This window comes from Lithobates pipiens, unplaced genomic scaffold (genome assembly GCF_037356315.1).
Source record: "Lithobates pipiens isolate NorthernLeopardFrog02 unplaced genomic scaffold, aLitPip1_a1.2 Scaffold_13, whole genome shotgun sequence".
NCBI lineage: Eukaryota > Metazoa > Chordata > Amphibia > Anura > Ranidae > Lithobates > Lithobates pipiens.
In genome coordinates this window covers 425165478-425186265 of record NW_027507718.1, presented here as the reverse complement: position 1 = coordinate 425186265, position 20788 = coordinate 425165478, and the positions used below count along the sequence as shown (strand labels likewise).

The following is a 20788-nucleotide window of genomic DNA, read 5'->3' as shown; positions in this document are numbered from 1 at the left end:
AGGGGTATACGATGTGCTATTGACGTAAGCACATATGCATACACACATCATAGGTTGAACTGGATGGACTGGTGTCTTTTTTTCAACCTCACCAACTATGTAACTATGTAATAGATAAATAAATAGAAGCTAATTAGGTTTTGCAAAAGTCGAAAATAATTCCAAAATGTTTCCTTGTGTGTTCTTTAAAGCGTTCCTTTGAGGCCTGGTTTAATTTTTAATTTATAGTAAAATCTGCCACCAAGGGGAATCTCCATCTGGAGAAGAGTATCTTTTTTTATTTGTATACTCTATGTATCTGTGGGCTCAGTGTGCCTTATATTTTCAGAGTTGCTTATATAGTCACCCTGTGCTGATCATCCAATACAAACCTACTGTACATTACTGATTGGAGCTCCTGAAATCCTATCAAGTGAAGTCTCAACAAATAAAACTTTGTGCCTAGTTAAATGGAGATTAGAAAACTTGTAATAAAAATGCAAATTGTAGCAGCTCATAACAACTAATCAAATTTTTGGTGTCATGTTTTAATAAATCTAATTGACATATTCCCACAAAGAGCAATGTGCACAGGATATATAAAACGCATGGCAATCCTTACTGGATCAAATTTCAGGACAATATAGTTCTCTCGAAGTATTCAAAACGTTAGTAATGATTCTGAACTTTTCCAATTAACACAGCCTACTCACTTGCCCTTGACTGTCTGCCAAATAACTGAGTAGATCAAGAGCTATAAAGGTACAACTAAAGGCACTTTTTTTTTAGTTTTGTATACAGTGGAGAGGAATTAAACACCCAGTTAGGTTTTTATTGCTGCATTACAGCTTTACTTTAACTGACAATTGCACAATCATGCAACGCTGTACACAACTTCATTTGTACATTTTCTCCCCACAAATAAAGCCTTTTTTTGGTGGTATTTCATCACTTCGATCATTTCTGCAATAAAGCATATACCCCCCCCCCCCCAATAGCAGTCCTGCTATAAGTCTCTGGCGGTGATCGGAGACTTATAGCAGGACTGCGATATTGCGGTGGACAGTCACTTTACTAATGACCAGTGTTGGTCATCTTACTTTGAAAAAGTAATTAGTTAAGTTACAAATTACTTCTCCCAAAAATAACTATGTTAGTAACTCGGTTACTACATTGGAAAAGTAATTAGTTACTCAGCAAATTAACTGTGACAGGGGTGGCAGCGGTGGTGGTGTGCTTGGGGGGGTGGCAGTGGTGGAGGTGTATAGTACTTGGGGAGGTGGCAGCGGTGGTGTACTTGGGGGGGGGGGGTGGCAGGCAGCGGTGGTACTGGGGGGGGGGACAGCGGTGGTGGTGCCATCCTCCCCAACCACCACCCCTGCCTCTTACTGATCCCATCCCCCACCACCACTGATCTCATCCCTACCATATCCCCCCATCACCTCTGTTGTAGAAGTGATGGTGGTTGGGTAGGGATGGGATCAGTAAGAAGCAGGTGGTGGAGGACTTGGGATGGATTGAGTGCACTGCAATTCGAATCGTTAGACAGTCACTTACTTGAATGCCTCCAGGGATGCCTTTCCTCATGGGGAGAGAGAGAGACCCTCCCCTTCACTCGATTCGTGTCAGCTGGTCAGCTGACTTAATTTTTCTATGTCCGCCCCGCCTCCCCACATTCTCACTCTCTGGATAGGCGGGGCGGTCCAGACAGTCTCTCTGAGTCTCAGCCTCTTCTCAGCTCAGCGGGCAAAACTCCCCCTCTCTGCGGCAGAACGAACGCCCAGACAGCATGGCCACGGCGGGCCTCCCGGGCGGTAGATGTAATTGCAGTAACGCTGCCCAAGTAATGGGAACTGAGTTACCACGAGGGGAAGAGTAATCAGTTAGATTACTCATTACCCTCTAAAGTAACTGTGTTAAGTAACTCTGTTTATTTTAACTGAGTTACTTACATCACTGCTAATGACACTGGCTGTGAAGGTGTTAAACATCTAGGGTGATCAAAGGGTTAAATGTGTGCCTAACCAGTGTTTTTATGTACTATGTGTGCTGTTTTTAATAAGGGATGTGATGGATGAATGACAATCCATCACATTCCTGCTTACAGAACAGAAATCTGTCTTGTTTACACAGGCAGAGCTCTGTTCTGTGTCTCTCCTCGCTGATCAGCGGGTGCTGATGGCCATCCATTGGCCCACATCTGCTGATCGGCTTGTGTTGTGCCTAAACCCACTAACCAGAAGTGCCGGATCACATACTGGGTACGTGATCAGGCAAAGGAGAGCTGCTCTGTGCCATAGAATTAAGTTTTATACAGTCAGAAAGCGGTTAATGTATCTAGTGCACCATAACCAAGCACCGTGATTATACCGCTCAGTATCTACATTTTAATTAATTTCCAAAAATGTGTAGCAAACAAACTGAAATCACCAAAAGCTTTTTTGGAGTTGTTATACTATTCCGTTCTTTTGCACCAGATCTTGCACTCTCTAGTTTTAGTAAATCAACCCCAATGCATAAGGAACATATGTACATTTATAAGCCAAAATGAACTAGAAAAGTTCTGCATTTGCTACAATTAAATATTTGTATGGTGAAAAGTCACTTTGTACCTAGATTACAGAGTAGGTAAAAGAAAAAAATGGATAAAATGTCACAAAACATTCTTCAGGTGTGTCTCGGTGCTTTTTTCGGATATAAACTACCACCTTGTGTTCCAAGCCTACCATTACCAAGCACTTAGCGTGATACCATATTGAGATAATGGCAAGATTACTGTTCTGGAAGAACAGATCCATGAAGTGCTATCGTGTTTCTGAAGTGAAACATCACAGCAGCAAGGGCGTGTAAGTGATGGGTCATTGGCTTTGGTTAGCAAAACAGCACGATGAACAATGATGTGGGTTTTGTAACTAATAGCAACTCATATAAATTTAGCAAATTTAGCTATGCTATCAATTTTGATTGGGTGTTATTAGCCACTCTCTTTTACACTTAACTTTTGTTGTTTGTACTGCTTTTGGACAATGGTAAACATATGGTTTTTATGATACATGTGATTTCATTGGAAACATTCCAAAATGCTACAAAAACTGTTACTTTTAGTAATCCATTGACATGCTGTTAGGTGAGCTTATTGTAGAGGGGTGTATGCAAAAAAAAAACTACAGGAAGTGTCCCATTTCTTCTGCTTCTACTAGTTCACAATAGTAAGATTTCAGATAAAACTTGGGTCACACAGAATCACATGTCAATAAGTGGTTTTCATTCGTGTCAATATAGCACAACTGTGAGAAAGGTACAGGTGCTACTTTGGTGCGATGTAGTGCAATTTTGTGCCCTAGAGACTTCAGTAGAAACACATTTTTGCCTGCATTTTATGTTGGTTGTTAAGAAGCTGGCACCTGTTACAACCAATGACTAAGATTTTAAGGGGTACCCCACACAAAACAAACAATGGTGTGGGGTCCCCTACAAAATCCATACCAGACCCATTTCCAAACATGCAGCCTGGCAGGCCAGAAAAGGAGGGGGAAAATGCATGCCCCCTCCCCCCGAACCATGCCTTCAATATGGGGAATCCCCGGCTAACAGCAGGGATGAGTCACTGCTTGTAAGGACACTGATAGGTGTCAGCTCCTTAACAAGCAGAATCCATTCTCCCTACCCTAACAAAAAAATTGTATAAAAAAAAAACGCATCAAAAACATATCGAACATTTGTCAAAACGCAACCAAATTGCACTACAAAATTGGATCAAATCACAGCAGTGCGATGAATGAATGAATGACTTGTATAGCGCTACCTATACGAACTGAATCGCCTCAGGGCGCTTTTTCTTGCCACCGGTGTTCATCTGCAGCTATTTGTGTGGTCCTTTAACCTGTAGAGTCCCGACACACTTACAACATTGACATACACATACTATGGCCAATTTTTTGGACAGGGTCTAATTAACCTACCAGCATGTCTTTGGAGTGTGGGAGGAAACCGGAGTACCCGGAGGAAACCCACGCAGGCACAGGGAGAACATGCAAACTCCAGGCAGATAGTGTCGTGGTCGGGATTTGAACCAGCAACCCTATTGCTGCTAGGTGAAAGTGCTAACCACTACACCACTGTGCTGCCAAGGCGATCCTAGCCTTAAGATAATACTGCATTATGTGTTTCTGTGGTAGGTTCTGTGTTCTTACAGGAACTGCTATCACCGCATCCCCAATTCATTCTGTGACAAGGCAAACTACATAGAATATTCATCAACCAAAAACAAGTAATGATAAAGGACAGGTGGGTGTGCAATTTATATAGACAACTGTTCCTTTGGGCCAGCACCCTGGATTTTAAAATTTTAGTAACTAAACATATCAATACTCATCCCCTCTCCAGCGGTGCAACGTCCGTGAGATCCCTCACCAGAACCAACATCTTTTCCATCTTGATGGCCTGGCCAGGATGCCATAACTCCTTACATACCTGTACACATGGAAGTTCATTGGTCCTGGCAGCGAGGCGTGTTGCATGTACACAGAGCTGCACCTTTAGATTAAAAGCATTTAGGTAGCCACAGATGTGGACGTTGTAAGGCATGCCCTTATATTCCCACTTTTAAAGAATTTGAGAACCCCAAAAATGGAGAAATTATCAAAATACAATCATTCTTCAATTGTAGTATAGAGGGAATCATTTATGTTATGAGATGCCCATGCCAATTTTTGTATGTGGGAAAGACAATTTGACAATTTTGGCAAAGAGTATTGGAGTATGTAAATGACATTGCACAAAAAAGAGATAGACCATTTGCAAGGCATATCCATGAAAAACATGATGGTAAAGAACAATTTAAATTGTGCCCAAGGAAAGGCGACCTGGATAAACAGCTAATGAAATTGTAAGTGAGATGGATCTTCCGTCTTAATTCTCGAGCTCCATTTGGCTTTAATGAAGACTTTACATTTCTACATTTCATACGTGATTACAAATCTTTGGATTTATTGTCTAATAGCCTTGTTTAACCATTTGCTTACTGGCACTGATACCCCTTTCCTGCCCAGGCCAATTTTCAGCTTTCAGCGCTGTTACATTTTGAATGACAATTGCGTGGTCATGCTATGTACCCATATGAAATTCATATGTACCCATATTAAATTTTTATAATTTTTTTCCCACAAATAGAGATTTCTTTTTGATCACCCCTGCAGTTTTTATTTTTTGCGCTATAAACAAAAATAGAGCGACAATTTTTTTTGTTATAATAAATATCCCCCAAAAATATATAAAAAAACATTTTTTCCCTCAGGTTAGGCCGATACGTATTCTTCTACATATTTTTGGTAAAAAAAGTTGCAATAAGCGATTATTGATTGGTTTGCGCAAAAGTTATAGCGTTTACAAAATAGGGGATAGTTCTATGGCATTTTTATTAATAATTTTCTTTTTACTAGTAATGGCGGCGATCAGTGATTTTTATTGTGACTGCGACATTATGGCGGACACATCGGACATTTTTGACACATTTTTGGGACAATTGTCATTTATACAGCAATCAATGCTATACAATTGCATTGATTCCTGTGTAAATGACACTGGCAGTGAAGGAGTTAACCAGGGGGTGGTAGTGTAGGGGTTAAGTGTTCCTAGGGGCGTGTTACTAACTGTGGGGGGTGAGGATTTGTGTTAGTGAACACTAATCTGTGCTCCAATCACATGGAGCAGAGATCAGCGTCACTTGTTGCTAGGCAGAACGGGAAGATGCTGTTTACAATGGCATCTCTCCGTTCAGCCGCCCCGTGAGATGATCGCGCGTATCCCCGCGGCGATTGAGCCCGCGGGACCCGTGACCGGACTCACGGGGGTCCTGACCGGCACGCGAGCGCACCGCCGGCATTGCGCACGCGATGGCAGGGTGGCATATTAAAATGGACGTACCTGTACACCAACATGCCTGCCCGTGCCATTCTGCCGACCTACATTGGTGTGCGCCGGTCGGGAAGTGGTTAATCACTACTGTTTTTTTTTTTTTGTTGTTAAACATGCAAAAAAGACCGAACATTTTGAAAAAGAAAAAGTTTTCATAGTAGACATAGTGGGTTATTTACGAAAGGTAAATCCACTTTGCACTGCAAGTGCACTTGGAAGTGCAGTTGCTCTAAATCTAAGTGGTAGATCTGAAATGAGTGGAAGCTCTGATGATTTTATCATTCAATCATGTGCAAGCTAAAATGCTGTTTTTTATTTTCCTTGCATGTCCCCCTCAGATCTACAGTGACTTTACTTTCAAGTGCACTTGCAGAGCAAAGTGGATTTGCCTTTTGTAAATAACCCCCATAGTCAGAAATCCAAGCCCAAGTCTGTAACATAAGCAAGCAGCAGATATAACAGGCAGGGGTGATCCAAGAGAGGTGTCAGACGTAACCAGGTCAGGGACAAGGTTAGCAGACTTTCTAGAATCAGGAACACAGGCACCAGAGCTGAAGACAATCCAGCATTGAGTCCAGGCAGACTTTCAGTTTAAATAGGCTGCTGGGTGCCCAAATCTGTGAATGTCTGCACACGCCTGCTTGTATGCACTATGCTTATGACTCTGCACATGTGCATAAAAATGAGCACCTGCTGAATGGAATCCCTGGCCCATTCTTGTACTCTCTGCATGTTTTGTGTCACCAAGCCCTGGTTCTAAAGCCATATCTCAAGTCTCCCGAAAGGTTCGGCCGCTTCTCGTTCTCTCCCTCCCGCGGCTGACAGCTAAAAAGCTATATAGGGAGAACGGTGATCACAGCTGTCCCTCCAGCCGCACCAATCATCCCCAGCTGCTCCCTGTGTGCTCCTCCTCTGGCCCCCTCCGTGTCCTTCTCCGTCCCCCTTCGTCCCCCACAGCCGGCTCCCCTCCTCTTCTCTCCCGCCAGCTGTGTGGGGGGAACCAGTAATAGGACACAGTGAGCGAGATCGCTCATATGTCCTATGATTACTGAGCAGAGTCAACTGAGTTGACTCTGCTCAGTTTATGAATGGACAGGAGCCTCTGTCTCCTGTTCATTCATCTTTAGTGCTAAGAAAGGGACTGGGGAATGTGTGTCCTAACATATGAAAAAGTGTAAAAAAATTAAATTAACTACTGATATCACTCTCCCCTGCCTTACCAACACTGTCCACTGCCCCAACCTCCTCTCCACAAAAAGCATAGTGAAAAAAAATAAAAAACAAATGAAATAAATAGTAAAAAACTGTCCACCCCCTTCCCCAGAAGCACTGCGAAAAAATATTGGGAAAGTGATTTAAAAAATATTTTGACATGGGGGGGGCTTTGCGTTTGCGGGTGCGAATCACCACCTCCCTGAAATTCGTTTTTGCAGGTTGGGATGTCTGTAAAGCCCACGCACCACATAACGCAACCTAACCGGTGGCTAATTTAGCTAGCTGCAATGCAGATAACCTGTATCTGCAGATGCAATGCAGATAACCTGTAGGCACCCAACTGTACCACCACTAACCTGCTTATGTTTTACCATGACTATGAGCTATAATTTTAGTGACATCTTGAGAGTGCAATCTGGTACTGCAGGAAACCATAGCTTTCTGTAGAAGGTTTATTACAGACATGGTCAGAATGTATTCTACATATGCATTAACCACTTTAACACGTAGCTGTGTTGTACATTTGCTGTGCAATTGCCCCATATTAAATGCATCATGCAATTTGTCTTTTGAAAGTCGCGGGGTGAGATATGTATAATAATTATGTTACATTAAGGTATACATACATTTCAATTCTTCAGTACAAAAACTGTGAATGAACTGTGCAATTAATTATTTAATTGTTGTTTAGGAGATGTGCAATGTATTTGTCGTACATTTGACCTATGTTGCTTACTCTGATTATTCCGTTAAATATGTCCTGTTGTTATTTCAATAAATGCTGATGAATGCTGCCAAAATGGTGAATCACTGGGTCTCTGGGCTATTCAGGCAGATTATGGTGTGTGGGAGGGTGCAGTACATAGCTTCCTGAAAAGATTATGGCACCCTGTCTCAATACTTCTATCAGGAGCCAATAGCCCTGGAGCAAGCAGTATGTTGGCTCCTGTTAGGAGTTATGCAAATATTAAAGTAGAACTTCACTTTCTCAATTAACATTGATTTTAATATTTATCCTAGAATTAGTAAATAGATAATATATCATATTTACAAGTCACATTTTTTTTTACATTTGTTCAGTTACTTCTTGGTTTCCAGACTTAGGCAAATGATGTCATGCCTCCCAGGAGTTTTGAGGAGGGGAGGGGGGGTTTTCTCAGCTAAGAACATTCTACTGCCTGCATGCCTAAGCTAAGCACAGATGGATTCATGTGCATGTTTGATGTATCATCTGCCTTTACCTAAGATGGCCATGGCCAGAAATGATAAGGGGTATTTTTCAAGGGGATTTTAAAAATAAAAATAAAATAAATAAAACAGGGTGAGTTTACAAAATGAAAAATCAATTAAATATCCTTTTTTTTGGGGGGTGTGTAGTTCCAGTTTAAATGGCCTTAAAGTGATTGTAAAGTCAGAAGTTTTTTTTATCTTAATGCATTCAATGAATAATAATAAATAACAATAATAATAATTAAAAACGTTTTATTATTATTATTATTATTATTATTAATTTGTTCCATTCCATTTGTTTAGATGCGGCATTCATTATTTTGGATAATTCGTAACTTCGGATAAATTTGGATTCGTTATGTTCACTAACAGACAAATTTGAAAGGAAATGACAATACCTATAATTTAATAGTTACTATTTCAGATTTTCCATTTTTCAGGTTTTTCTGATTTTCGAATTTCACATTTCCGAATTTTCTATTTTACGAATGTACGAATTTACGAATATACAAATTCTCTAATTTACGAATGTAAGAGTGTACAAAATAGAAAATTGGCAATACTACAAAAAACAAATGGAAATCCTTTTTATAATATTGCAGCAGCACCTTTTTTCCTCATTCAAATGCAGATATCACTTTGCATTATCAATATGATGAGGTAAGTAGCAGAAAAGAAGAGTCTCTTATTGTGATTTGTACACAGCTTCCACCGAAAATTCACCACGTGTGGCAAAAACTCCCCTTTGGGGGTACACTCACCAGACCACAAATAATATAGAGCCTTGATATCTCAAGCTTAAAACTCCACTTTTCACTGCTCGTCTCCCACCATCCACTAGATGTCAGGGTTGTTTACCACAGGGCTCCAGGTATGCGTGAAAAAATACAATGTCCACATAGCGTAATCCCATTTATAACATTTTATTAAATTTCGCCCACAATCCCCTTAGTATAAACATGCGTACCAAAATATAAAATATATGTAGCATATAATAAAGTGCACTGTGACTGTTTAGTTGAAACGTCCGCCAGAAAGGAGAAAGACAACCGCCGTATAGAACAGCGGAAGTCTCCCTGATTGTTGGGCTGGCTGGAACGCACTCGTGAGGCGCAGGCGTCACTACCCGTAGGTCACCATCTGACGTGTTTCGTCATATCCGACTTCGTCTGAGGGCGTGACCTACCAACCAGAAGTCAGCTTTTATGTGAATCCCACAGCACTCACAGCCAACCGGGACCACATCATCCCTGACAAGCAACACGGTCGGCTAATAGTCGCCGACGCACACATAACCTGTTTGTTATCCTGTCGGAATAAGCTGATAGACAAAAAATAGCACTAAATGGGTTATAAAATGTATCTCTACTCTGGTAAATAAATAAATAAATAAATATATATATATATATATATATATATATATATATATATATATATATATATATATATATATATCGTAAAAATAGTGCAATAAAAAATATATATAAAATAGCGTGTCCCGCAATCCTTATATGCAGCACCCTTTTAGTCCGTCCAATGTAAATGTAATGTAATGCCCTCATGGGCACCTTAATGCATAGACTACATGGGTGCTATTGCACGTAATAAACTGATTAATCGAGAAAACTTGATTATTTGCTGGAGAAGTAAAGTTTTCCAGCCCCCTCATGGGTCTGGAAACTTCTCTGCATGCTTTGCATTTCCTGCATGCAAAAAAAACATTCTGATCCCAAAAGGCTGGTGGACGCTTGGTGGATCAACCAATTTTCGTCTAATCCTATCACCAAAACTCGGGGCCTTCCTATAAATGAACTGTGATCTAGGAGGCAATTCTGTATTCAATTTTTTATCCAACAGTAGTACATGCCAGTGCTGTCTGAAGATGGCTTCTACCTCCCTATATTGAGAATGAAAACCCGAGATAAAGTCCCATTCTTTACTTTGAGTATTCTTCGCCACTTCTTTTAAAGGAGCAAGTGCCGTTTTGTTTTTTCTTGTAGACAAGTTGATCCTGGGATATGGCCTACTTCCTCGATCATCTTCTCCAACATGTTGTAGTCATAGCCCCAAATCACAAACCTTTTTGCCAATATATTGGCCTGTGCATTATAATTGTCACGTTCGTAACAATTTCTACGAACTCCCATGATCTGCCCCTTTGGTGTGTTTTTCAGCCACTGAGGGTGATGTCCACTTGTTGGAAGATTACTGTTTCTGTCTGTTTTCTTAAAATACACCGTGGTTTCCAACTTGTCATTCTTTCTATAGATCTTGACATTAGAAAGTTAATTTCTTTTTCATGCCATTTGGAGGTTAGCCTGATATTATGATCATTTGTATTCAGGTACGGTATGAATATCTCCAGATCTTTCTCTGTGCAGGCCCAAATAAAGAAGAGGTCATCTATAAATCGTTTGTAGAAGACGAGTTCAGGTGGCTGTTTACTAAATATGACCTTATCTTCCCACTCTGCCATAAATAATTTGGCAATACTGGGTGCGAAATTTGCACCCAACGCAATGCCCCGTTGTTGTGAATAAAAATCGTTGTTATACCAAAAATAATTATGGTTAAGACAAAAATCCAAAGCATTTTTTAAAATACTTTTTGGTTGTGTGGGAGGTCATCTCTTCTACTTAAGGCCCAGTTCAGAGCTAAAAGAGCATCATCATTCTGAATTATTGAATATAATGATGATACATCTGCCGTCACTAAAAGTATTTTCACTTTATCCGCCAAATCCACATTTTGTAGGAGATTCAAAAAACTTTTCTTATCCCGCAAGTAGGATCAGGTACTCTGTACACTTTTCTGTAAAAATGTATCCAAATACTGACCTAACCTAGAGGAAACATAATCGATACTGTTTACTATTGACCTTGCAGGTATATTCACTGGGTCTTTGTGGATTTTTGGCAAGGTGTACAGTGTAGGTACCCGACTGCTGGATGGTAGCAGATATCTTCTCTCTTTGCCTGTTAGCACGCCTGCGTCAGATCCAATATTTATACATTTTTCAAGTTGATCTCTATATATAAAAAGGACTTCCATTTGTTTTTTGTAGTATTGCCAATTTTAAATTTTGACTCTCTAATATTAAGCAGCTGCTGTTTATAATACATGTGAAACCATAAGGGGTTTGGTCCAAAGAGCGCGGAGGGGTGTGCATAGGGGGGCAGTGTTTTTCCGCAACATCCTTGATTATTACTATTAAGCATGTACAAATTTACGAATTTATGAATGTATGAATTTACAAATATACGAATTTACGAATGTACGAATTTACAAATTGTAATCATAACGAATGACCTGAAAAAGGAAAAAAAAAAACAAATGAAACAAAAACTAAAACGAAGAAATTTTTTGGCAGTGCACATGTCTGCTGAGGACATGTTACATGTAGTGTCGAGCAAAGGGTTCGACCCAAACATCACCTGTTCAGGTGTTCGCCACACGCCCAAATTTACTGTGCTTTCGTCTGGATGTGCGCCCACCGAGTGCACAGTCAATATGTTGTTAGGAGCGGGGCCAGGAAGCCGGCCGCCATGCCCTTAACAACTTGCAGTCCTGAAGTAAATTTAATTGCATTTTTCTTTAGAAATTTCTTTTTTGCTGCAGCAGGTTCTATACCTAGTATAGATGCACCACTTCACAGGCAGACCCCAGACATTATATTTAAAGGAATGTTTCATTTTTATTATTTCATTTTAAGCATCATTAAAATCACTACTCATTTAAAAACAATTGTTTAATAAAAAAAAATGTTTGCATTGATACATGTCCCCTAGGGTAGTACCCAAACCCTCATAGCCTTTGTATGCCCAATAACTTGTATATAACAACTTCAATACAGGGCATTTCACCCCCTTCCTGCCTGAACCAATTTTCAGTTTTCAGTGCTGTCGCACTTTGAATCACAATTGCGCAATTTGAATGACAATTTTACATGCAATGCTGTACCCAAATTAAATTTTTATCATTTTTTCCCCACAAATAGAGATTTCTTTTGGTGGTATTTGATCACCTCTGCAATTTTAATTTTTTGTGCTCTGAACAAAAGAAGAGCGTTTGAAAAAAAAACACAATATTTTTTACTTTTTGCTATAATAAATATCACAAAATTAAAAAAAAAAAAACATTTTCCTCAGTTTAGGCCGATATGTATTCTTCTACAAATTTTTGGTTAAAAAAAATCGCAATAAGCTTATATTTATTGGTTTGCGCAAAAGTTACAGCGTCTACAAAATAGGGGATAGTTTTATGGCATTTTTATTTATTTTTTTACTAGTAATGGTGGCGATCTGCAATTTTTATCATGACTGCAATATTGCGGTGGACACATCTGACACTTTTGACACCATTTTGGGACCATTGGCATTTATACAGCGATCCATGCTATAAAAATGCATTGATTGCTGTATAAATGTCACTGGCAGGGAAGAGGTTAACACTAGAGGGTGATCAAAGGGTTAACCCTGTGTCCTACGGAGTGAATCTAACTGTAGGGGGAGGGGACTCACAAGGGGAGGAGACCAATGAGTGTTCCTCTGTACTAGGATTTGGATTAGGATCTGTACTTTACACACACAGATCCGCAGTCCTGCTGAGTTAACCGGCAATCGCGGGTGCCCGGCAGACATAGCGGCCACCTGGCACACGCATCGGGTCCCGAATGTCGGGAAGCCCGGGACATCATACGACACCCACCCAGGATGAGAGATCCTATCTGCGGACGTCATATGACAATGGGCGGTTATTGAAGTGGTTAAAATTAGGACTTTTGATTTTTCAAGTTCGCATCCCATAGACTTCAATGGGCTTCGGTGTTCGGTTCTAAACTTTTTGCTATGCTTGGCTGTTCTGGTGTGAACTGAACTGGGGGGTTTGGGCCCATCTCTAGTTATATGAGACTAGAAGAGGTCATTGCTATTACCCCTTTACAAATCAATGCTTCCACAACTACTCCCACTGCTGGGATCCAAAGGCTACATAACAAGTACTAAGGGGCTTGCACGTGGCCCTTGAACTGCAGGTTGGACCCCGGTACCTAAACTAAATTCTCTGAAACATTTTTCTAAATCATCAACAGCCATTATTTAACTATCTAAAGCATTCACAAGACATGAAAGAGACAACATTTTACAGCTGATTACTCAGAGGAAGAATATGTGTAGAATAAACTGTAGCTAGCAATTAGGTTGTCACCTTCTTTGCTGTTGAGTTTTCAAAATTGTGTGACTGATATACTTTCTTAAGCAGGAGTACTGCATGCTCTCTAGCTCCAGGAAAAAAAAATCCATCTATCTCTAGTCTTCCTTTACCAATGGAATAACTATTTGTACAAAAACATTGTTACTGATGCCTTAGAGCCACAAATACCATAAGAACCCGAGTACAGTTTGTACATGCAACCAGTTCTACAAGTTTGCATAGGTGTATATATTATTAATTAGGCTACACATTTCCTAGATAATTCTGTTTACAAAACCTTTGTTGGAACAGGTCCCGTATTGTAGTTTCATTGTCAGGCAGTGTGCAGCTAAGAATCTTATTGTAAAAATATGAAGCTAAGGCCTCGTTCACATGGGTGCTTTGGCTGGTATACCGTAAATAGACCATTTTTTTCAGTGTCTCAAGACTGGGTGCTGGGTGCAGGCAGCCCATTCAAGTCTATTGTGAGGCAGCGGGTGCATGGACACAGACACTCATTCTAAGGGGAAAGGCCTGTGGGTAAGTGACCCCAAACACACACTGTCTGTGCTGCAAATGCATTATCATTAGGGGATCAGTCAGGATAAAAGCATTTGTTTGGACACAACCGAAAAGCATAGGCGCCGGAAGTCTCTCATAGTGTAGTAAAAACAATTTATTAAATAAAAGCACAATAAACACACAACGGGAATCACACTCACAAGAGTTATAATATACACTCACCGTCCACTGTATTAGATACACCTGTTCAATTGCTTGGTATCACAAATTGCTAATCAGCAAATCACATGGCAGTAGCTCAGTACATTTAGGCATCTAGATATGGTGAACACGATTTGCTAAAGTTCAAACCAAGCATCAGAATGGGGATTTAAGTGACTGAACGTGGCATGGTTGTTGGTGCCAGACAGACTGGTCTGAGTATTTCTAAAATTGCTGATCTACTGGGATTTTCACGCACAACCATCTCTCAAGTTTACAGAGAATGGTCCGAAAAAGAGAAAATATCCAGTCATTCTAGTTGTTGATGCAGTTGGCAGAGTGGTTCAATATGATAGAAAGGCAACTACTAAAGTAACTCAAACAGACACTTGTTACAACCAAGGTATGCAGAATACCATCTCTGAATGCACAACATGGGTGCCACTCCTGGCAGCTAAGAACAGGAAACTGAGGCTACAATTCGTACAAACTCACGAAACTTGGACAATAGAAGATTGGAAAAACATTGCCTGGTCTGATAAGTCTCAATTTCAGCTGCAACATTCAGATGGTAGGGTCAGAATTTGGCGTAAACAACATGAAAGCATGGATCCATCCTGCCTTGTATCAGGCTGGTGGTGGTGCTGTAATTTGTGAGGGATATTTTCTTGGCAAAATTTGGGCCACTTAGTACCAACTGAGTATTGTTTAAATGCCATAGCCTACCTAAGTATTGTTGGTGACTATATCCATCCCTTTATGACTACAGTGTACCCATTTTTTGATGGCTACTTCAAGCAAAATAATGTACCATGTCACAAAGCTCAAATCATCTCAAACTGGTTTCTTGAACATGACAATGAGTTCACTGTACTCCAGTGGCCTCCACAGTCACCAGATCTCAGTCCAATACAGCACCTTTATGGTGGAACGGGAGATTCACATCATTGATGTGTAGCCGACAAATCAGCAGCAACTGTGTGATGCTATCATGTCAATATGGACCAAAATCTGTGAGGAATGTTTCCAAAACATGGTTAAATCTATGCCATGAAGAATTGAGGCATTTATGAAGGCTAAAGGGGGCTCAACCCGGTGCTAGCAAAGCTTACCTAATAAAGTGGCTGGTGAGTGTATATCCATGTTAGTAGGATCACATTTGTAATCAGTCCAACAATCCACCATCCTCAGAAGGGGAGTGAGTCAGCACCTCTGGTTGTGACAGGAGCCACTTATCTGTAGCTGTGTATAGGATTGATCCCAGCTACCGCTCTCAGTCTTGACAGGAATGCCACAAGGAAACACAGCTTTCCACCACCCTAGCAATTGTTCAGAACATGTTTTGAGGAGGAGCTCCTCTTCCTCAGCTTACTGTTTGGACACATACTGCAGAAGTGCTGTTTATGTAACCTTAATAGCCTGCTTATTGTACATGTAACGGAATTAAAAAAAATATTTTAGCAATATGCATACCATACTGAGAGATGGAGAAATCTGTCATGGAGAGTGCTGGCTGGTGCAAAAGTCTTCCAGGAGAACATCTCAGCCAGTGCTTGAAGGTGGCTTATGTACTATAAAAAGGTAATTTCTAAGTAACAATAGGTCAATTCTGCCATGTAATAATAAGCCCACTTAGGGCCTATAAAAAAAATGGCTTTTTTTGCGTTAGCCATACAAGTTAATGGGATTGCAAAACCTACTTGGAGCAGGTCAGAAGGAGGTCAACCGCAAGTATAATGCACCTGTTAATTTCTCAAAAATGTTTAAAACTGATGCGATCAGCACAAACCCAAGGCCTGTCAACACAGGCTCATATTGCATAGCCAAATCCGTCAGCTGTGTGCTAAAACCTTTTTCTATCAGTGGCCTTCATCAGGCCCTGAGAACTAAACTTCATATAAATGTAATGATGTTGCTGCGCCAAAATACTGTAATTTTTCATATCTTACTCATGAAGTGAAGATGAAATATGCATTATATATCTTATTTTAAATGGAAAAAAGCTGTAAAAATAGAAAGATCAAATGTCTCAAACATATGTCCTAACTCTCTGGCTATGTTCAGTTTTATGAGTCAAACACAGCCAAGCTGAGAAAATATTTGCACCTGCTCATCTACTCATGAGCAATCCTCGAGATACAAGTAACCTTCATCTCCTAGGAAAGATAACCCCCAGCAGCTGAAAGTTTGAACGCCTGGCTTCACAGCATTAAAACAAACACACAGGTTTTTCTGTTGACTTATCCTCTGTAAGCTTTGTTCACTCTGTTTCACATTTTATTCTATGGCAGTGAACTGTTTAATTTGTACTGCTAAGCCTAATTAACCAAATTCCATAGGGATCTCGCCATGTCAGATGTAAACCGTGTTAATTCGTTTGTGCAGGGCCTGCTTGGAGAGAAATATGGAACCATACGAATCCCGGGAGAGGTTGAATCCTCTGAATTTGAAATGATTCTGGATGCGGCTATCGAAGCCAAACTGGAAACGAGGACCCTGGAAGAGTGGTATTGCAGAGATGAAAACGCTGTCCCCCCGGCATATTACCTCAGACCGAAAGCCGAAATGTTGAAGAGCCACAACAACCCTGTGAGTATTACATGTAGCCTGGGGGCTCTATCTCCTGGGGACAGATAATGTGTAATTGTATTAGGTACTGTACAAGAACATTAGAACGTAAAGAACAATGTCCCTTTAAATGGGATAAAATATCAGGACAAGTAATAATCTAATGGCAAAAAATATATAAAAGTCATGCAAATCTGTTTGAAAAATTAATAAAAAGTGTTAATGTGGCTAAAACAAAAAAATATATATGTGCCTTATGCAGTTAGCCATTTATGTTTTTTTAATTGGCATTGCAAAATAAACAGGTGGATACAATTGGTTTCACTGGCCAATAAGAAATGTTTTAATAAAATGTAATGTGCTATTCTTACCAATGGGGGCAAGGGCAGATTAGGATTTCTGAGACGAGCTAGTAAATATGCCATCCCATACCCATAGATTTTGCTAATTACTTTTGCTGTTCATTAATGACCTGCAGAGTCAACTGTGATATGCATCTTGGAAACTGTGGTCAGTTAATGAACTGCATGTGTTTCAAGATCCACCTTTGTTCCAAAGAGTAATTTACAATTGATCGGTTAATGCCTTCGAGGAAAAGCTCTGATCGAAATCTGCATATAGACTATAGAAAATCAGTTGTTCAGATTTATAAATATACGTTGTATAATTAATGTTTTCATGTTTCATGGGGTTTTAGATTTCAGAGCTGTAAAACAGGCGGTCAACCATTGTAGTATTATATTGTTTTAAATTCTAACAACATATATACGCTAACTTCAGGATCGGGATCATTTATTAAAATGTTAAGACTCTTAAGGATCTTACACACTAAATAGCAAGCTACTGTTAGAGGCTTGAGAGCCCGATATTAGTTTATGCTACAAATGTTCAAGTAGAAATCTCAGTTATGTAAAGTTGTGGTCAACCCTGTCCTCAGGGCCCACTAACAGGCCAGGTTTTATGTATTACCTTGGGGAGATGCGGTCTAGAATACTGCAATCACTGAGCAGCAAATGATATCACCTGTGATGTATTTCAGTTATCTTGCAAACCTGGCCTGTTGATAAGCCCTGAGGACAGGGTTGATGACCGCTGATGTAAAGTGTTACTAAACCCAGGACCCTGCATTCATTATATGTGATCTCCCACAATACACAGAACATGGACATGCAATTATTTTAGTAAATATAAACTGCTAAATACTTTTTCTCTTAAGCAGTTATGACTTCTATCAGTGTCTGGTTAGAGCTTGTAGGAGGAATTTCCATTCTACTCTGACTGTCCTATGAGGCTGCATGAACCCTGACCCTTTGTCTGGACAGTGCTGATTGGCCTTGTGCAGATCACATGCACCCTCTGAGCATGTACAGATTGTCCCTAAGGTTCTGTGCGATCAGGAGATGGATTGGGGACCATAAAAAAGGTTGGATCAGAGAAGACAGGATCAAACAGCCCCTTAGGTTCCACAGTAACTAACAAGCATGCTTTACTGCATATACAGACTGGTTTTACTGCTGAGAGTTTAGTAACCCTTTAACCACTTGCCAACTGCCGCACGCCATGATACGTCGGCACAATGGCAGCGGTGGGCAAATGTGCATACCTGTATGTCCCCTTTAATTTGCGGGGCTAGTGGGCGTGTGCGTGCCACCGGCGGGGAGCACGAGAGCACGCCGCACACAGCGTGTGTCCGTGGCCATGGGTCCCTCGGACTCGATGTCCGTCAATGTCCAGCAATTGTGTCACGGAGTGGCAGAACATGGAGATGCCTATGTAAACAAGCCATTTCCTTGTTCTGCTTAGAGACATGGCAGGGATCTACTGCTCCCTGTCATCTGGAGCAGTGATTGCTGTCATGTAAGTCATAGCCCATCCCCCCACAGTTAGAATCGATCCCTAGGGCACACTTAACCCCTTGATCGCCCCCTAGTGTTAACCCCTTCTCTGCCAGTGTCATTTACACAGTAATCAGTGCATTTTTATAGAACTGATTGCTGTATAAATGACAATGGTCCCAAAATAGTGTCAAAAGTGTCCGATGTAGAACAATTATGCAAAAAAAGCCGCGCTTATGGGATAGGCCACAATCGAACAGTGATATATATGAATATTTATGTACCCCCAGATCCTTTTTCTCTTAATAGTTTGTTATTAATTTCGCAAAATATAGGAATTTAATTATTTTTATGAGGTTGCTGCCTCCCTGAAAACCACAGGCTGCATTAGACAACCTGGGTTTGAAAATTGAATGATTGTTGTGGGCTGCTGGCGCTACCTCAGGCTGGTGTTAAATCCGAACCTGCCTTAACCATTTATTATCCCTAAAGCCTATATATATATTGCACCCGTGTTTAATATTGAATCCCTATTATTGTGATTATACCAAAAAGAGTTTTTTCTTATATCCTTAATCCAACCAAATTTGACTATACACCACTTATGTTAATTACCATAGATAAATTCACTGGGTTCATCACTTATTTCAATAAAGAGCTAAAAACAAAAACCATAACCAAAACACAAAAAAAAGGACCAAATAATATTCAAACTATTCTGTGATGGTGAAAAAAATCCCCATGTATGGGAAGTATAACACCTATACCTCCACTGCACGTGCACAATCCTTGTGCTAATTGTTATTTATACTGTAGAGGCCCTCAAGCCTTAATAACTAGATTTCTGTGTACCACCAAAAAAAAAAACATAAAAAATGCAACCTTATTCAAAATAAGAAAAATTATAAACAAAAAACAGAAAATGTGTAAAAATAAATGTGAATAGAAACATATAAAAAATCATATATATAGTCCAAAGATAGTATTTTTTCAGGTATTCCCAGATGTACAATTATTTTGCTTCAAGTAACAGGAAGGTGACTTTTGTGATTATGCCTGCTTATTGGTGACTTCCGTGCTCTTTCCCCCTCAAGGGTCCCCACTCACCGAATCCACGCACCCCCTAAGGGGTTACACGCCTGTAGTCTGTATTCCACTTTATTGAGGATCCCACTGCTTGGCTCTGTCTTCAACAGGTCCTCTCCAGATTTTTTAGAGGAGATGGGAGAAAAACTCTTTTGTCCGCCAGTAGTTCCTCAAAATGAAAAAAATCCACTCATGGTGTAGTATTTTGGTTTACTAAATACTTAAGTTGGGGGGAAGGGGAGCAAGCTGCAAAAAACTTCTTTAGTTTTAAAAAAGGTTTTCTTTATAAATATGTATATATGGTGGGAGACTGGTAGCCACTTAAAACATGCTTTATTGCAAAAAAATGTTAAAAAACTTTTCCATATGCCAAAAAAGTTTCTGCACAACACTTTGTACAAAAAAATTAGATTTTCCACAAAATTGCAATCTATAACAGTTGCACTGCAAATCTGCAATTTTTTTTTATATATATAGCGGTCATACACTTCAGAAAATATATAAAAAAATCAAAAAAAATAGTAATAATAAAAAATATATAAAAAAATTGTATAAAAAAGCAACAATACAGTCCTTCTTTATATAATTATTTATAGCAGCGCTGTGCTCAGTCATATGAGGCCTATACCCCTAAGTATACACCCTCCTTCTATGGTGGGGAGCTCTAATCTCTCTTTAGGGGGTACCGTTTTCCGGGCTCTATAAGGCTACTCATATGCTGAATAAAGAATAAAAAATTATTAATGTTTAGCTTTAAATGTTTGGCATCTTTGCACAAACATAAGCAGCAACATGCAAAAACCACAATGCAAAAACAACACTCCGGTTTGCGGAATCCCTCTGAGCGAGCGGCGTGCGCTCCAACGGGTCAGGCGCACCGGAAGTGACGTGGTGTGCGTAATGACGTTGTACGCGTTTCGTCATAGACGTCCTCAGCAGCGAAAGTGTCCGATGTGTCCGCCATAATGTCGCAGTCATGATAAAAATTGCAGATTGCTGCTATTACTAATAAAAAAAATAAAAAAAAATGCTATAAATCTATCCCC

The 20788-nt window shown here is 40.0% G+C and overlaps 1 protein-coding gene across 1 annotated transcript in view; it reads left to right on the top strand.

Annotated features, from left to right (window-relative positions):
- NWD2 (NACHT and WD repeat domain containing 2) overlaps positions 1-20788 on the top strand; it is a 452309-nt gene that overhangs the window by 361614 nt on the left and 69907 nt on the right. The window contains exon 4 of the mRNA XM_077477660.1: positions 16639-16842. Within this exon, the coding sequence (XP_077333786.1) occupies positions 16639-16842 (204 nt within the window). The remainder of the gene's footprint in view (positions 1-16638; positions 16843-20788) is intronic.